The 15,346-nt window shown below is 34.9% G+C and overlaps 1 protein-coding gene and 1 long non-coding RNA gene across 15 annotated transcripts in view; one reads left to right on the top strand and one right to left on the bottom strand.

Moving 5' to 3' along the window:
* SPATA18 (spermatogenesis associated 18) overlaps window positions 1–15,346 on the bottom strand; it is a 66,331-nt gene that overhangs the window by 29,745 nt on the left and 21,240 nt on the right. For 12 of the 14 annotated variants that reach the window (XR_007948454.1, XR_007948447.1, XR_007948448.1 and 9 more), the window contains 6 exons: window positions 12,989–13,280; window positions 11,645–11,803; window positions 10,843–11,018; window positions 8,965–9,088; window positions 7,259–7,342; window positions 4,997–5,042 (listed from right to left, as the gene is read on the bottom strand). Coding sequence is in view for 5 of the 14 variants with exons in the window: in XM_051966647.1 (XP_051822607.1) it covers window positions 4,997–5,042; window positions 7,259–7,342; window positions 8,965–9,088; window positions 10,843–11,018; window positions 11,645–11,803; window positions 12,989–13,280 (881 nt within the window). In the remaining 9 variants the exon portion in view is untranslated. Of the gene's footprint in view, window positions 1–4,296; window positions 4,406–4,996; window positions 5,043–7,258; window positions 7,343–8,839; window positions 9,089–10,842; window positions 11,019–11,644; window positions 11,804–12,988; window positions 13,281–15,346 lie in introns of those variants that run through there. The other 2 variants (XR_007948455.1, XM_051966646.1) reach the window with 2 other exon arrangements.
* LOC127541362 (uncharacterized) lies at window positions 1,589–7,342 on the top strand. The gene is made up of 2 exons (XR_007948456.1): window positions 1,589–3,243; window positions 7,233–7,342. It is a non-coding gene; the product is annotated as an uncharacterized LOC127541362 (long non-coding RNA).

Genomic DNA, 15,346 nt, shown 5'->3' with positions numbered 1-15,346 from the left:
GAAATGAGAACAATATTAACTGTAATAGTAACCTCACAAGTAACATCGGGTTATTGTGCCAATAAGATGTGATAATGAATGTAAAGCACTATGTAAATATTGGCTGCTGTGGTTATAGAAGTACTTCCTTAATGGCTATTTTCTGATATGTGATATTTGTTTGCTAAATTTAGGAAATCCTCTTCCAGATGGTTCAAAGTGAATGTTGTGATATCAAATCTGGATCCACTGACCATATCAAACTCTGACTAAATCCATTGTTCATTTAATGGAGTTAAATCTTAAACTGTGAGAGCATAATATGCCATCTTTCAAAGATACCTTGAGCCCATCCTGTAAATACAATGATGGAAGAGTACTACACAGCTGAAAATGTGTCCTCCACTATTCCCCTCATTTTCCATTCCTCTTTCAATGTGTAAAATGCATTGTAGGTGAGTCACAAAATAATAGTCCAGCCTCAGATACCCATCCCTCATATGCCTGGTATCCTCCACCACAAATTGATCCCCAAGTATCAGAATTCAGAGATGAGAGTTATACTTGCTACTAGTTACGATCAGATTATAAGGCACACTCAACCAATAAACAATATTTCTAAAATTTACTTCATGTCACACTTCTTGTTCCAGAATTATTGACTAATCATGACTAATACTGTATTGGAACAGCAGAAACCCCAATGACCATATTCACTGGCTGCTCACAATATAGAAAGGCATAGTAATAGGTACAGTGCTTTGTCACATTGTTTTATGACAAAGGTGATATTTGTATTAGCATTCAGTGGGCAACTCAGAGCCAATTTGTTTTTATCATTTTTCTTAAATGTTAAATAAACCCTTATGAGATAAACAGTTATTCTGCTTCATTTTCAAGGTCCACTCATCACAAGAGGATAATTTAGTCCTTTGATATTTGAAGGCCATATACCAACATCAATTTAGAAACCTTGTAATGCAGCATCACTGAAGACGAGGAATACCCAATTTGTCATGGAAAAACTCATAAACATTTGCTCCTTATTAGTATTTATGAATCAAAATGATATCTGCTAACAAATGCTCTCTCCTCTCTGCCCCACAGGCAAAAAGCCATTGCTTAAAGTAGATATGATGGTCAGAGGATTTTCCTGTTACTTAGGGAAATAGAAAGTAGAATGTACATTTAGAAAAACTATAGCACTGATTTTCTGTGGAATTCAGGTTGTCTGTTATCTTTAATGCTTATGAATCTTATTTCAAGCCTTTTTTACACTAAAGAATAGAGATCCTCATTCAAGAGTAGGTGAGGTAATGAACAACAAAATTTGGGGAGAGGCAGAGACTTTTTATAAATTTCTAATAATTTGAGGGTTGTCTTTGGCCCTTGCATATAATATACATATGTCTTTTGATTAACATCTTTATTCTTTCAAAAGATTGATAAAAGTAACCTCTTTTGTAGTTATATTGCTCTGACTTCATCTTTTACAAAATCTGTTCCTCTTATTATTAAAAAAAAAATCCTAAAAAGTAGAACTGATATTTACCAACATAAATAAGACTATAAATGCAAATTTCAAAAAATAATACTTTAAAATGTCAGGATTGAGAACTCTTTATTTAATGATGGATAAACTAATACAATTTTGCAAGCAATCAAGGAATTATGAAAATCTCTAGCCTATATATGATGGATAACACATTGAGTTGTGTGAAACAACCTTCACAGCAAAGCAATCATTCCCAGATAGCAATAGCAATGATTTCTATCTGTTCCAATAAAATCAACAATCCCACGTGTTAAGTTTCTTTAACACCGAGTCTGACACAGATAGATTACTAGAAAGAATCACAGAATCCCAGGAAAGGTCTTTCAAATTCTGGAAAAGTAGATCTTTAAGTGTATAAAGAATTCCTATTTAGCTTGTTTCTTAGATGGATCTATCATAGATTTTCTATTAATCTCTTACTCAATCATATTTCCCAAAAGAGAGATGAGTGCTTTTTCTTCACTCTATAACCCTGACACTTCTCATGATTTCCAAAGTTGTAACTTCAACTTGAGAACTGATTAATATTCATTTGCCCTTCTGTCCATGACTTTTCCCCCCACATCAGAGAAGATAGCATGCCATTAGGGATAGTTTTGTTTTGCTTTTTTTTATCTTAATGAAATGAGTAATAGTTTAAAATTCTTAATATGTTGAACATATAAAGTAGGTTCAATACCAATCACATTTTTATTGGATCCCAGGCACACAATGCAAAATTTGACTGTTAAAAATACATAATATTTAGTGTTTTCATTTGAACATTTATTTGGTTTATAATATAAACTCAACATTTAGGTGAAGCCTCCAGATGATTTCCACTACAATACTCAGGCTCATTAATGTTTAAAATCAAACTAGATATGCCAGAGCTTAATAGTTTGATATGTGAAGAAATAGGAAAAGATTTAGGGAAAGAACTTCACAAGAAAGAAGCACAATTTGTTTGAATTGACTATCCTAGAATATTGCCAATGATGCAGAAACAATAAGAAAAAAGCCTTTCTTTTTCAGTGTTCCTAAGCCCAAGACCAATCTAGCTGAGGATATCTGCCTATTTTAGTTATGGGGAATCTCTCAGAGTTCTTTTGGAAAACTTTGATTTGCCAATTGAAATATAATACAGTTCAACAGGACGGAAGACTTATGGAAGCACTAAACTATCAAGGTGGAGTGAAATGCATATGAACTGAAATGGGCATAGCTCTTCCCTAACCAGGTTAATAAAAAAAGTTTCTGTCTTTTTCATGCAGTGAGATCTCAGATAAATGATTAGAATCAAAATTATAGAATGTGAGAACTAGAAGTGACCAGTCTAGCTTTTTCATTTTTATAGATGGGTAAAGTGAGGCCCCAAAGAATGTTCTAGAAGACTTTGCTCCATGAGGTTAGAGCCTGGAACAAGTCGGGTCTCTCTTAACAGTAATAGTCCTTGATGATTTGCCAAAAGTTATAAAAGTCAGCAGCTGAGCAGAACCCAATCCTCCTGACTCTGAACTCAATCTTCTTCCCCCTATAGTATGCTATTTCACAGCTATGGTAAAATACAAGCACTAAGAAGAAGAAGAACAAAATCAACTTGGCACTTGAAGGAACTAGCAAATAAGTAGAACTTGGAGCAGAGAAGAATCTTGCTCTCCTGTTCACTATCATTTGCTCAGCTGGCAAGATTTCTCAAAAGGAATTTTCTTCATCATTTAAAGTACCAGGTATATTTTTTTAAAGGCTTAATAAATCCATTTCTTGAGCTTTTGCAACAAAAGTCCATGTTCTTCTGTAAAAGCCCATTTGCCCAAATAGTCAAATACTGCTTATGCTCAAGGATGATTCTAGAGGTAAAGAAGGTAAAGAATAAAATCAATTCCCAAGAAAGCAACTGTCTATTAACCTGAATTTTTTTAAAATTATTTTATTTATTCAGCAAATAAAGAAAAAGCTGGCCAGGAAAGAAGAAAACAATCACACCAGATTTTTAGGAGCTGGGGGTGGGTGATTTCATTAAAATAAAATTGGGTTTTATGTGCCTTAAATGTTAATGAATACACATCAAGTATGTCAAACTTCAGATATGCATGTATCGTCAAAATAATACAAAAAAGCCAAGGAATACAAAAAGATAAAGTACTAATGAGAACTAATTAACAGATTTCCCCCTCACTAACAGTTTTAATAAGCAAAGTAATTCCTCACATGACCTAATAGTGTCATATTTTCAGTAGAAGACACAGAGGAGCAAGTAATGATGTTCCCTTAGTTAAAACCCTTTTTATATTTTAAAACAAAATAATTAACTTTAGGCATAGAATGGAAGTTTTCATAGCTTATGGTAAATGCTATCTCCCCAAAAGTAAAACAAAACCCCAAAGCACCCCAGAGCACCATATGACAATATTGTTTTAAAATTAAAATTAGTCTGATCCACGTTATGTTTATGACTGGACTATAAAATTAATGTCCTTTGTTGTATTTTTGTTTGGCATTGACTGAACATTGGTTGATTAAGACGATTTTAACCTTTGTTTCTAGAGTTTGCTAAAATTACAATATGGCACATTTGAGGAGAGTCCCTGAAACTGTGGAATAAGCCTTGCATGAATGAATATGATCACAAACACCTATGAATTTTTGAATTACTTTCTAAAAAAATTTTTGATTTTCTAAAAAATATATATATAAAGCAATATATCTAAAGTTATCAAAACACACTAAAACCAAAAAAAAAAATTAACTCTCCCTTCGATTGATACAGAATTATCATTCACATTATCTTAAATGAGGTTTGAAGAACTCTTAAAGTAGATGGAAGCACCACTGAAGTTGATTTGTCCAGATGTGCAGGAGCAAAGAAATACTTCCAGTCAACTTAAAACCCTAGTGGAGAAAAACGCATATGGTCAGAGTTGTCCCTTCCTTCTCCTTTCTTTTAGCAAGGCTTGAAAGGAAAGAAGGGAAGGCTAGCTTTGTAGCAATACAACTTTTCATCTTCTCCCAGAGTAGTGGCCAGATTATTTTTACTGAAGACTCTTCATTTCTTAGAGAACTTATGCAGCTCTAAGGGATGAGCAGGATCGTCTGCTTCTGTGTCAATAGCAAATGGTCAAGAGTAGAAGATGTGGGAATAATAATGTTATTAATATAACTAGAAAGTTACATTACGATATACAAAGTCTACAAAGTGTTTTCACCTACATATCTCAGGTGACCCCCAATATTGAGCTCCAAGAGCTTACTTGACATGCCCTAAGTTCCACAGCTAATAAGGAAGTCAGTGGTGGAGCAAGGACTGGAATCCAAGTTTTCTGAGTTCTGCCTCTTAAGAGACTGCCTATGTCAACCAGGATCATTAGTGTCACTGAGAAATACAACTGGGCTGTGCTGTCCACCAAAGAAGACACATTTTGAGGCTGACAAAACTATGAAGAGTTTGAAGAACTTATCTGATCTAAACTAATCTCCACTTACTTGTATTTATATTTCTTGGTGGAGAAGGGCTCCGACTTCTTGATACCTACAAAAAAAGAAGCACAAAAGATCAGATAAATGGGGCTTAAACTTATATAACACCGTTGTTGTTATTTTTCCTGAAAGCAAATAATGGTTCCAAAATACTTTGGAATTATTATGAATTATTATTCTGTTATATTATTTATTTTGTTGTCATATCTTATTATATATAAAGTAGTATTCGGAATCATTTTTTGTTCTAAAGTTTTTTTACTAGTTGTAGCTCTTTTAGATTCTATGGGATATAATAATAATAATTTTTTTAATTGGAGAGTTAATGTTAGTTTGTCTTGAGCTAAGGTAACTTAAACTAAGGTATCCTGCCCACAGGATAGAGCAATGGAGAGAGAGACAGATCAAAGCCTACTTCAGATACTTACTAGGTTTTATGACCCTGACCCAAGTCCTTTCTCTGTGCCTCAGTTTCCTCATCTGTAAAATGAGGTAATAATAGCACTTACTCTCCTCATGGGGTTGTTATGAAGATCATAACAAGAAGTGCTTTGCAAACCTTATAACACTACAAAAATATTAGCTATTATTAAATTGCTTTATTATCTACTAAAAAGATGTGTTTTTTAAAAGTATAGAATTAAGCTATTTAGATAAAATTTTTCCAGCTTCAAATAAAGAACAGCCTGGAATGAGGGCCCAAGAAAACCCAAGATTATTTAATATCTATTTTATGTATGATTTTCATTCGAAGATTAGAAGAACAGACTTTAAAACCTAATGGGGAGGAAGAGTAAATGTAATTCTTTCCAGCTTATAAACTATTCTCTATAGAACAATAAACAACAGTGGTCTTGTTGATGATACCACAATCTCCCAAGATACCTAGGAGTAAAACTTTCAAAGTCTCCTCTGATTTTACCCTTCTCCTCCCTCAATCCCCACATGTGATCAAATGTGAAGCCATATCAATGCTTTCTCAACGATATCTAGCTCCTCTTCTTAGTTATACTACCACGCTCCAAATTCACCTTTAAAACTTCCCACTTGGACTATTTCAATAACTTCCTAACTGGTCTCCTTTCCATCTCTCCTTCCAATCTATCCCTAACATAACTACCAAAATAATCTTATTGTGCAGATTGGAGAAGTCATTCTCCTGACCCAAAACTTTCATGTATTGCTCCTCATTGCCTAGTAAATTCAATCCATACTCCTATGGCACCCACTTCAGGTTCTGATCTGGACCTCCACAATGTGCCTCTAATCTGCCTTTCCAACCTTCTTTCCTTCTATTGTCCTTAGCACATGCTATGTTCCACAAATTCGTCTTGCCCTTTCCTATTTCTCATCTGGAACATGATCCCTCTCATTTCCACTTTCTCCTTGCAAGACCCAGTTCAAATGCGACCTCCTCTGTGAAGCCTTGCTTAAAGGCTCACAGCTGAAAGTGATCTCTCTCCTATTTATCAAAGCATTTGTGATAGACTTTTCCTTTGCTCTGCTCCTTTTTCTACTTTAAATGATGCATGTGTATGTCTTTTCCCTCATTTGCCTTGTATACACAGTAGATGCCTAATGTTTGCTGAACTGACTTTGTTGAATGCCATCCCCCATCCAGACAACCTCAAGGGTTATCTAGGGCAACACCTTCAATTTACAGAGGAGGAAAGTAAAGCTCCCTGAAGGTAGATGATGCAGATAGTATCAAAAGCAGAACTTGGACGTTGATCCTTGGAATCCAGAGCCAGAATTTCCTGTCTTAACAAATCATCCTTCTGCTCATAAACACCATATTGCTCCAAATGTAGGTTTTTTCCTATAATATATTCTGCAACCCTAACATGAGAATCTTTTGAAAATATAGCGTGTGCAGATATATAGACATATAAATACACATAGAGGCTTAAGACTGAAAACTATCCAAAAATTATTATATAAAAGTTTATTTCAAGGTGAAATGTATTATTTTTGTATTTCTTTCAATTCAAATAAAATGTTTTATTAATTTTTTACCATTTTATTTTGGTCTTTGTCATGAAGAGTATAGTAATGATAAAAAAGGAAGAAAATAAGGAGTGAGATTATAAACACAGATTTTCTACAGACCAGACATGGAGAAAGTTTAGCCTATGGTCAGACAGATATAGCTATTATTCTATAGAGTAGCTATTGATTGTCCTTTAGGAGATTGTTAAAGAAGTGGAAGCTATTGATTCTTCAAGACAATTTTTTTTCATAGAACAAGGTGATTAGAGTGATAAATACCCCGCTTTTACCGGAGCTACCATGGTGATGGACAGGGCTTAGACTTCTACTCCGACTTCGGTTGACATTTCTCACAGATGACCACTGCAACAAAGGACAAAAATGGAAAAAGTCACATGGTTGTGAAAAAGTAAGACCATAACTTAATGCTACGGAAGGGAATAGCTTTGTTAACTAATTGTTATTGCTCTTACTTATGACCCTAGTCTTTTACTTCTGATTATCAATATAATTTCTACCATTTTTGTTTCCTATCACTAGCAAATATTTTATTTAATAACAAGTTGTAGTATTTCTCTGGTAAAACCCTGAGTTTTTCTGGCAAAATCCTATTACAATGTCTAAGGGACATTCACTTTTTTATGCCAGTAGAATTTTGTTAAAATGAATTACTAGAAATTACATTCACCTCTATAAAATAATACATGGGAACATGACTAATTAATAAATAAAAAAGAAATACTTTTGAAAATAAAGGGAGGTAGTGATATCTTCATCCCATTAACCCCATATTCCTCAAAGTTTCACATCTTTGTCTTTATGTCATTTTTTTAGGAATTTAAAGGTTTGCAAATTGTAATCCTTGATGCGGAAAAGGTAGGTTTTAAAACTTATTGCTACTATTTGAAGATGAGGTCCATCAAATATTTTTCTAATTCATTCTGCAAACAGATGCTTTCTTAAAAAGGCAGGAATTGGAAAGAACATTTGTTGTATTGAATCTTCTAGTATATAAAGTTTATTGTAACCAGTTCAACAAACTAGATTTCTATTTCTATTTCACTAAAACATGGAAATGGTTTTGCCATCTAGGTCCCTTTACCATAATAATATCAACATAATGGGATTTTACCCATAATGTGCTTTATAAATCCCCTTTTAATTCATTAATTATGCAATAAACTTGTTGGGTTTAATTATCCGCGTGATATCCAGAAATACTTCTAAGTCATTCCTCTCCCCATTCTCCAGTTCACAAGAAACAGAATCAAAGGCTCTCCTGTTTGCCTCTGTGCTCTTAGGTAGTGTTTGGGAGAACTTACTCTCCACCACAAAACTGACAATGCTTTCCAGGAAACATGGTGATAAGCTATCTGATGGATATTATTCACAATCACCAATGAAACCCACCAATGTTCTCCCAACAAAACTCTACTTTGGTAAACGAGCATGGAAGTCATGCACAGAATAGAATATCTGTGCACAGGAGGCAATGAAACTGTGAGTTATATTAGCTTCTATCCTCATACCATCACCTTTTCCCTAAAAAGGAGGGAGGGACAGATGATCAGGTTCATGATTTCTTGGAATTAAGTGATATAAAGATTTGGACAAAATCCTTAAATTAATTGATAATTTAAAAATGAATAGGACTATACAGGGGCTCCATTATGGCAGAGGTCAAATGATTTTGCCTGATATTCCTGAGACAGTAAAGATAAATATTACTTCTCCCATTTATGGATGGAGGAAGTTATTGCCCAGGAAAAAGTGGTGAATTGGTGGTAGAGCCAAAGAACAGACTTAGTTGTCTTCTAGCCTATCCCTTGGACTATTCACTTCCTCCCCTTTTTGTGAAACCTTTTCAAATTTTTATGAAATTCTTTGTGGAACCAATGGAACATAATTCCTCTGGATACAAAAAGTGTCAGGAATCTGTGAGGCAAACAGATTTGATGAATTTCGATTCCACAATGACACCGTACAAAAGCCCCTCTCTTGGTGACAGCTTCTCCTTTCATAATGACAATTTCATTCTCCATCAGAGCAGGCCACACATGATAGAAGACCAAGGGGGCTGTGAAATCAGAGTCACAGCTGCGACGATACCTATTTTAAACACAGATGAGAATTTTGTCATAGTGAAGAAAGATAAGCTGAGAATAACTCGAAACTGGAATGAATCCAGTTACATCTGGACCGCCTCCAGTTACATCTAATTCTAATTTCACTTACAATATTAGTATATTGATTCTATGTTATATAAAATACATTATATTAATTATATTAACAATCTAGATAAAGAAAATATGAATAAGTCTTTTATTGCCAGGCCTAGATGTGAAATATTATGTACTGTTGAGTATTAACTGGAATGATAGAATGAGCAGGATGATAAGCAATCTCTAAAAGTATATCCATTGAGAAATAGTTCAAATAAATGGGTATGTTTATCTTGAAGAAGAGAACAAAGCAATAGATATGGACTTATCATACAGAAGAACTTTCTAATGAACAGATATGTCTAACAGTGTCATAGTCTAAGTGTCAGGGAGCTTTATTTCACGGGATGTATTTAATCAAAAGCCACTAAGTCTCTGTCAGGAATCCCATCTTGGAAGAAATGTTGTATTACATGGCCTCTGAGATTGTTTTGTAATTTGAATATTCCATAATTTTATGATTCTAGAAAGTTTGTGGATGAGTCTGGATGGTAAATTCCCCAAAGGAGAGCTTTATACAAAAAGAATGGAGAAAAATGCATTTTAAGATGAAGAAGATTGCATTGTTTTGCCTTGAAAAATAAATAAAAGAAAAATTATCTGAAACCCAGGTGATTGAAGACTAGGAATAGCAAAGGCAGCAACTAGGAAAAAGGTATAATAGAATAATGAAATCATCTTTACTATAAATTAATATTCACCATAGAAAAGTACTTCTCTCTTTGCATGAGCTTTGATCATGTGTGGCTAGAGAAGCCATTTGCTAAGGGTTAGAAAAACTCTAAAAACTTAACAAAGAGCTAGAACTGTGGTTCTCATTTCTTATTTGGTAACAACTTAGAGGAATCACATTTATCTGGAGAGAAAATATTATTTTAAATGTTTAACTGAGATTTTAAAATATTCAAGACAAAATTAGCTTTAACTTGTACTTATTTGATCTCCCTATGCAACAAGAGAACTGTTTGGTTCTGCAAACATATATTGTATCTAGGATATACTGCAACATATCCAACATATAAAGGACTGCTTGCCATCTAGGGGAGGGGGTGGAGGGAGGGAGGGAAAAAAAAATCGGAACAGAAACGAGTGTCAATATAAAGTAATTATTAAATAAAAATTAAAAAAAAACTTGTACTTATTTGAAAGAAAAGTCCTATCACAGGGAACTTTTAGGGAGGGAAATTCAAATATCAAAGTAAAATAGGTAATGATAATTTTGGAAAAGTTGAAGATTATTGTTCTAGATGATACAGTAAATGTTCAATATATAATTATGCATTTATAAAACATCTTTCAACATACTTCACTCAGGTACCCATTAATCCATACTATCTCCCAATATGTTATAGTTATACACCATAACATTTCTATTCCATTTAATAGAGGAGATAACTCTATTTAAAGTGAAATGGCTTATAATAATACTATCATATTTATTGCTGTAATAATAGTAAGGAGTCAGATCAAGTCTAGGAATCAAAGCTATGTCTTTGGACTCCCTTCATCAATGGTCCTTATCCAAAACATTTTCCCCAAAGTTGGAAGAGCACCATATTGGCTCAAAAGCTATGCTCTAATTAACTGATGAGTTATTTTTTAGATTTCTTAGTTTCTATTTCTGCACTCAAGTTTTCTTACTTGCAATCATTAAAAATCTCTCCATCAGCACCAAATGCAATATCTAGAGGAGGATCCAAAGTCTGCATTGCAAATGCAATACAGCATATCTCCTTGATGAAGCTGTTGATAACGATAAAATCAACTTCAGGTGGAAAAGAAATCTTGGGGTTCACGTTCATGGCACGAATCACATCCTGAAAATAAAAAGACCTTATTTTCATTATTCACTTGTGAGAAGAAATTATGACCTCTTAAGGCTTTTACATAGGTGAGCCATAATGAAGAGAAAGAGAAAATGAATTTAGAAAAAGAATGGAAATTGTACCTTAACCACTACCTACTAGCAGGGAACAAAGAAAGAAAGACAATGATAGGCCTAGATCATGCAATACCAAATAAAGAATACAGATGAGAAGCTTTTTTTCTCATCATTATGTATATTTTGCCATTCCAAACAAGTGCTAGATTTGCAGATACTGGAAGTCTTGTTCATAACTTATCTTAAGAATATGAACTATGGTCAATTTAGCCTTCTAAAAGTTCTAAAAGAAGCAGAAGTCAACAAATGCCCAGCAAACCTATAATTATACATATATGTGTATGTATATATGTATGCATTATATATAATACATGCATGCATTATATATAATACATGCTATAAGTATAACAAACAAATAAACACAATAAAAATATTTACTTCTTCTTTCCTAAAACAGAGGTATGTTTTAAAAATAAGATAAAATTAAGATTATATAGATTATATTCTAGCCAATGACATAATTAATAGTAAATTCATAATGTTAAAAATTCCAGCACTTACGTTAACACTGCATTGAACATCATATAAATCAAGATGGCAAATTACATAATCCATGACAGCATCCTCAAGCTCTTCTGACCCAATATGAGTTGGTGATAAAGTCTTCCTCACACGTATTTTGAAGTGTCTGAATGCCATTTTAGCTACATGGAAAGATTCCTACATATTTAAAAAAAAGCCATATATTTCTTTTAATGAAGGGAATGCCAAACCTTAATTAAAACAAAATATTTTTTAAACTTCTTGTTGACCTAAACAACTCAAGTTGTTAAAAAAAAAAGTTTTGGGATGGGAAGAAATTTCAGGGATTTCACCAAAGCCTCTATCCCTGAATCAAAAAGTACACAGTAAGAGACTATATATTCAGTGGATTTCAAAGCAGTTGACAGTAATTTAAAGCTATATTGTAATATGGTACATAGGAAGAGAAAAATAAATCATCTCAGTAGCTAAAATATTAGCTATTATTATTGTGAACCCAAAAAAGTATCATACTATTAATAAAGATTAGGAAATCATATCATTCTACTATTAATTGGGTATCTTTGGTCAAAATCATTTTTCCTCATTTATATAATGTATGGATTGATTGGAATAGATAATGTCAGGTTACGTAAAGAATGAAAATTCTATAGAATTATACATACAAAAACATAAGGAAGGAGTGGAGAAGGGAGGAAAGGAGGGGAAAGGGGGGGAAGAGGGAGAGAAAGAAAGAGGGACAGAAGGAAAAAAGGAGAGAAAGGGAAAAGGGAAGGAGGGGGGAAGGAAGAAAGGAGGCAAAGAGGAAAGGGAAAGAGGAAGAGAAGAGGGAGGGAGGAATGAAAGAAGGAACAAAAGAATGAAGGAAGAAATTGCAGCTTATACATACCCATAATAATTCTCTCTTCATTGCTCTTTGTTTCACCTAAAAGGGGAAAGAGGGAGGAAGGGAAAGAAAAAAAGAAGGAGAAAGAGAGGGAGGGAGAGAAGGAAGGAAGGAGGAGAAGGAAGGAAGAGGAGAAGGAAGGAAGGAAGAGGAGAAGGAAGGAAGAGAGGAATAGAGGGAAGGAAGGAAGGGAGAGAAGAGAGAAAGGGAGGGAAGAAGGAAGGAAGAGAGGGAAGGGAAAGGAAAGGAAAGGAAAAAGAAAGGAAGGGAAGGGAAGGGAAAAAAGAAGGGAGGGAGGGAGCAAAGAAGGAAGGAAAGAGGGGAAGAAAATGAAGAAGGGGGTGGGGAGGAGAGAAGGAATTTCTTTGATAATTTAATGATCTACTATTATCCTTTCCAAATACTGTTAAGTTAATACACCAAACTATATACAACTGTCAGCAAAAATTATGTATCCCAGTAATTTCATGCCCTACCACTGTGGCAATATAGATGATCCTCTGCACTGTCTCCATCTTGTCAATGAACCTCTTGAGCAAGGTCTGGGCCTCCAGGCGGCCTTGAGCATAAGCATCGCTGAACCGGGCCAGGAGATTAGCTTTTCGAGAGACAGAGCTCAGCCGGCTGACCAGAGGTGAACAGGGCACCAGCTCTTTATGCAGCTCTTTCTGCATGTCTTTATGCAGCTCTTTCTGCATCTCTTTCTGCATGGGACTGCAAGATCTGCTGTGCTGGGACACAGGGCTAGGAGACCGGCTCCTGGAAAGTCTGTCAGAGAAGAAATGTTAAAAGCTTGGAGAGCTCAAGGTCCAGCACCCTGTATCTGCACCCCGCTCCCTCCCCTGGCTCACAGACTCATAGCTTCAATCCGTCTCATCCAGAATCCTTGTTCTGGTCTTTCCCAGGGAGGGTGGGCTTGGTGTCTTTGACTTTAAATCTCTGCTCTCTACTCTGTACCCCACTACCCTCTGGACTTTAAATTGTGAATAAGGTCATAGTCCCAGTGCAATCAGAATCTGCCTTATGTGGCCACATGCAATTTAATAAGGACCTAGCATCTGAAAAAAAACCATTTGAGCCAAAAGAGTAATTTTACTTGTTTACAACTCCCAGCATTAGAACTCCTGTAGGTCAAGAGTATGTTTCCACATTACCCCTATTTAAAATATTCTGTAATGGCTCTGAAAATGCTATTTCACTATCAGCATCATATCCTGCCATAATGAAGTCTATCAGTCTGCCTGGCTTGGAAGAAGTGGAACCAGAAACGGGAGCATGAGGAAGAAATGGTATGGAAAATCTAATAATAGGAGACAAAGAAATCAAAGAGGCACCAGAATAGGGATAAGAGTGAGGTTCAAAATAAACCAGGAAAAAGGATAAAGGCCCTAAGTGCCTAGGGTCAGGAGAAGAATGGAAGCTTGTCAAAAAATAAAAATAGTCCAGAGACAAATCTATCTTGCTTAGATCTTAAAATGTTCTATTCATTTGACTGTACCTGAATTCAATACAACAACATTTCTTAGATGCTTATTTCAAAGCACTGAAGAAATAAGAAGATAAAAAAGAATTAGTCCTTGCCCTTAGCAAGGGAATGTGGTGGTAGAAGGAACACTAGACTCTCAGTTAGAAGATCTGGTTTCAGTCCCAATGACTGTAAGAAAGTCATTTACTTTCTGAGCCCACTTTCCTTATATGTAAAATGGGGATAATAATATCTGTATTCTGCATCTTCACAGGGTTGTTGTAGGGGAAAAGAGTTTTGTGAACCTTAAAGCACTATGTAAATGAGAATTATTATTATCCTTATTAGAGGACATAAGACAAGTAAAATTATTATAACATAAAATAAAATGAGTGCATTAAAGAAATAGAAAATGAGGTACTATGAGAGTTCTGTGGGGTGAGGAGCTCAATACTTGTTTGGGAGAGACTGGGGCAGCCTTTGTGGATAGGTGCAGTACCTAAGCTACATCTTGAAGAGTAAGGAAAATTTCAATAGGAGAAAATGTAGTAGAAGAAATGGAGAGGGAAAGGAAGAGATTTCAAGGCAGGGAAAAGGTATGAAACATGAAGTATAGGAAAACCTGAGATAATGCTCATGATTCAGTAAGTACTATGCTTGTCTGGACGTTGTCTGGAGTATGGAGATATGAATTGAAATCCTATTTGATTCAGCTACTAAGACTGGTTGGTGACAGATAATCAAGGGCTTTGAATGCTAGGCCAAGGAGTTAATAATTTTGCTTAAATCTTTAACACAAAGACAGAATTAGAAATTGTTGAGATCTAGAAGGGATAGGGTCCTATTAGAAGTATGGCCAAAAGGTCATCCCTTCTATAGAGTGGGATCTTAAGCCCACAGACAGTTTCCCAAAAGCCCTTGGAAATGGGAACCATTAAACAAAGACCTACTTGGCAGTATGAGTTCAGGCTGTCTGACTTCAAATGACAAGTTTTCCCAAAGTAGCTTCAATGTCAGCATAAAATTCCCATGGCAGCTCTTATCTTCTTCACTAATGCCTTTGTGAATAACTTCCTAGGCTTCCTAAACATATCAAATCTATTTGCCCAAGTAGAAAGAAACTCCTCTGCGCAATTTCTGTCTTTACATTCTTCCACTTGCCATGAGCCTCCCTAACATCCTTTGCTTTGTGGTTCCAGCAACATCTAGGATTTAGGCAAGCTACTGTAAGAATATCACACTAATCTTGGTGCTCCTCTATCTTTTAGGTAGGATAGGATATAGGTAGTAAGATATAAACAAAGACAGTCTATTATTCGTAGTTGTTTGGCTTGCCTAATAATATAATATTATAAAGACATAATTTTGT

This window comes from Antechinus flavipes, chromosome 6, assembly GCF_016432865.1.
Source record: "Antechinus flavipes isolate AdamAnt ecotype Samford, QLD, Australia chromosome 6, AdamAnt_v2, whole genome shotgun sequence".
NCBI classification, from domain to species: Eukaryota; Metazoa; Chordata; class Mammalia; order Dasyuromorphia; family Dasyuridae; genus Antechinus; species Antechinus flavipes.
Note: the sequence above shows the minus strand (reverse complement) of the source record. Positions and strands in the feature narration are given on the sequence as shown.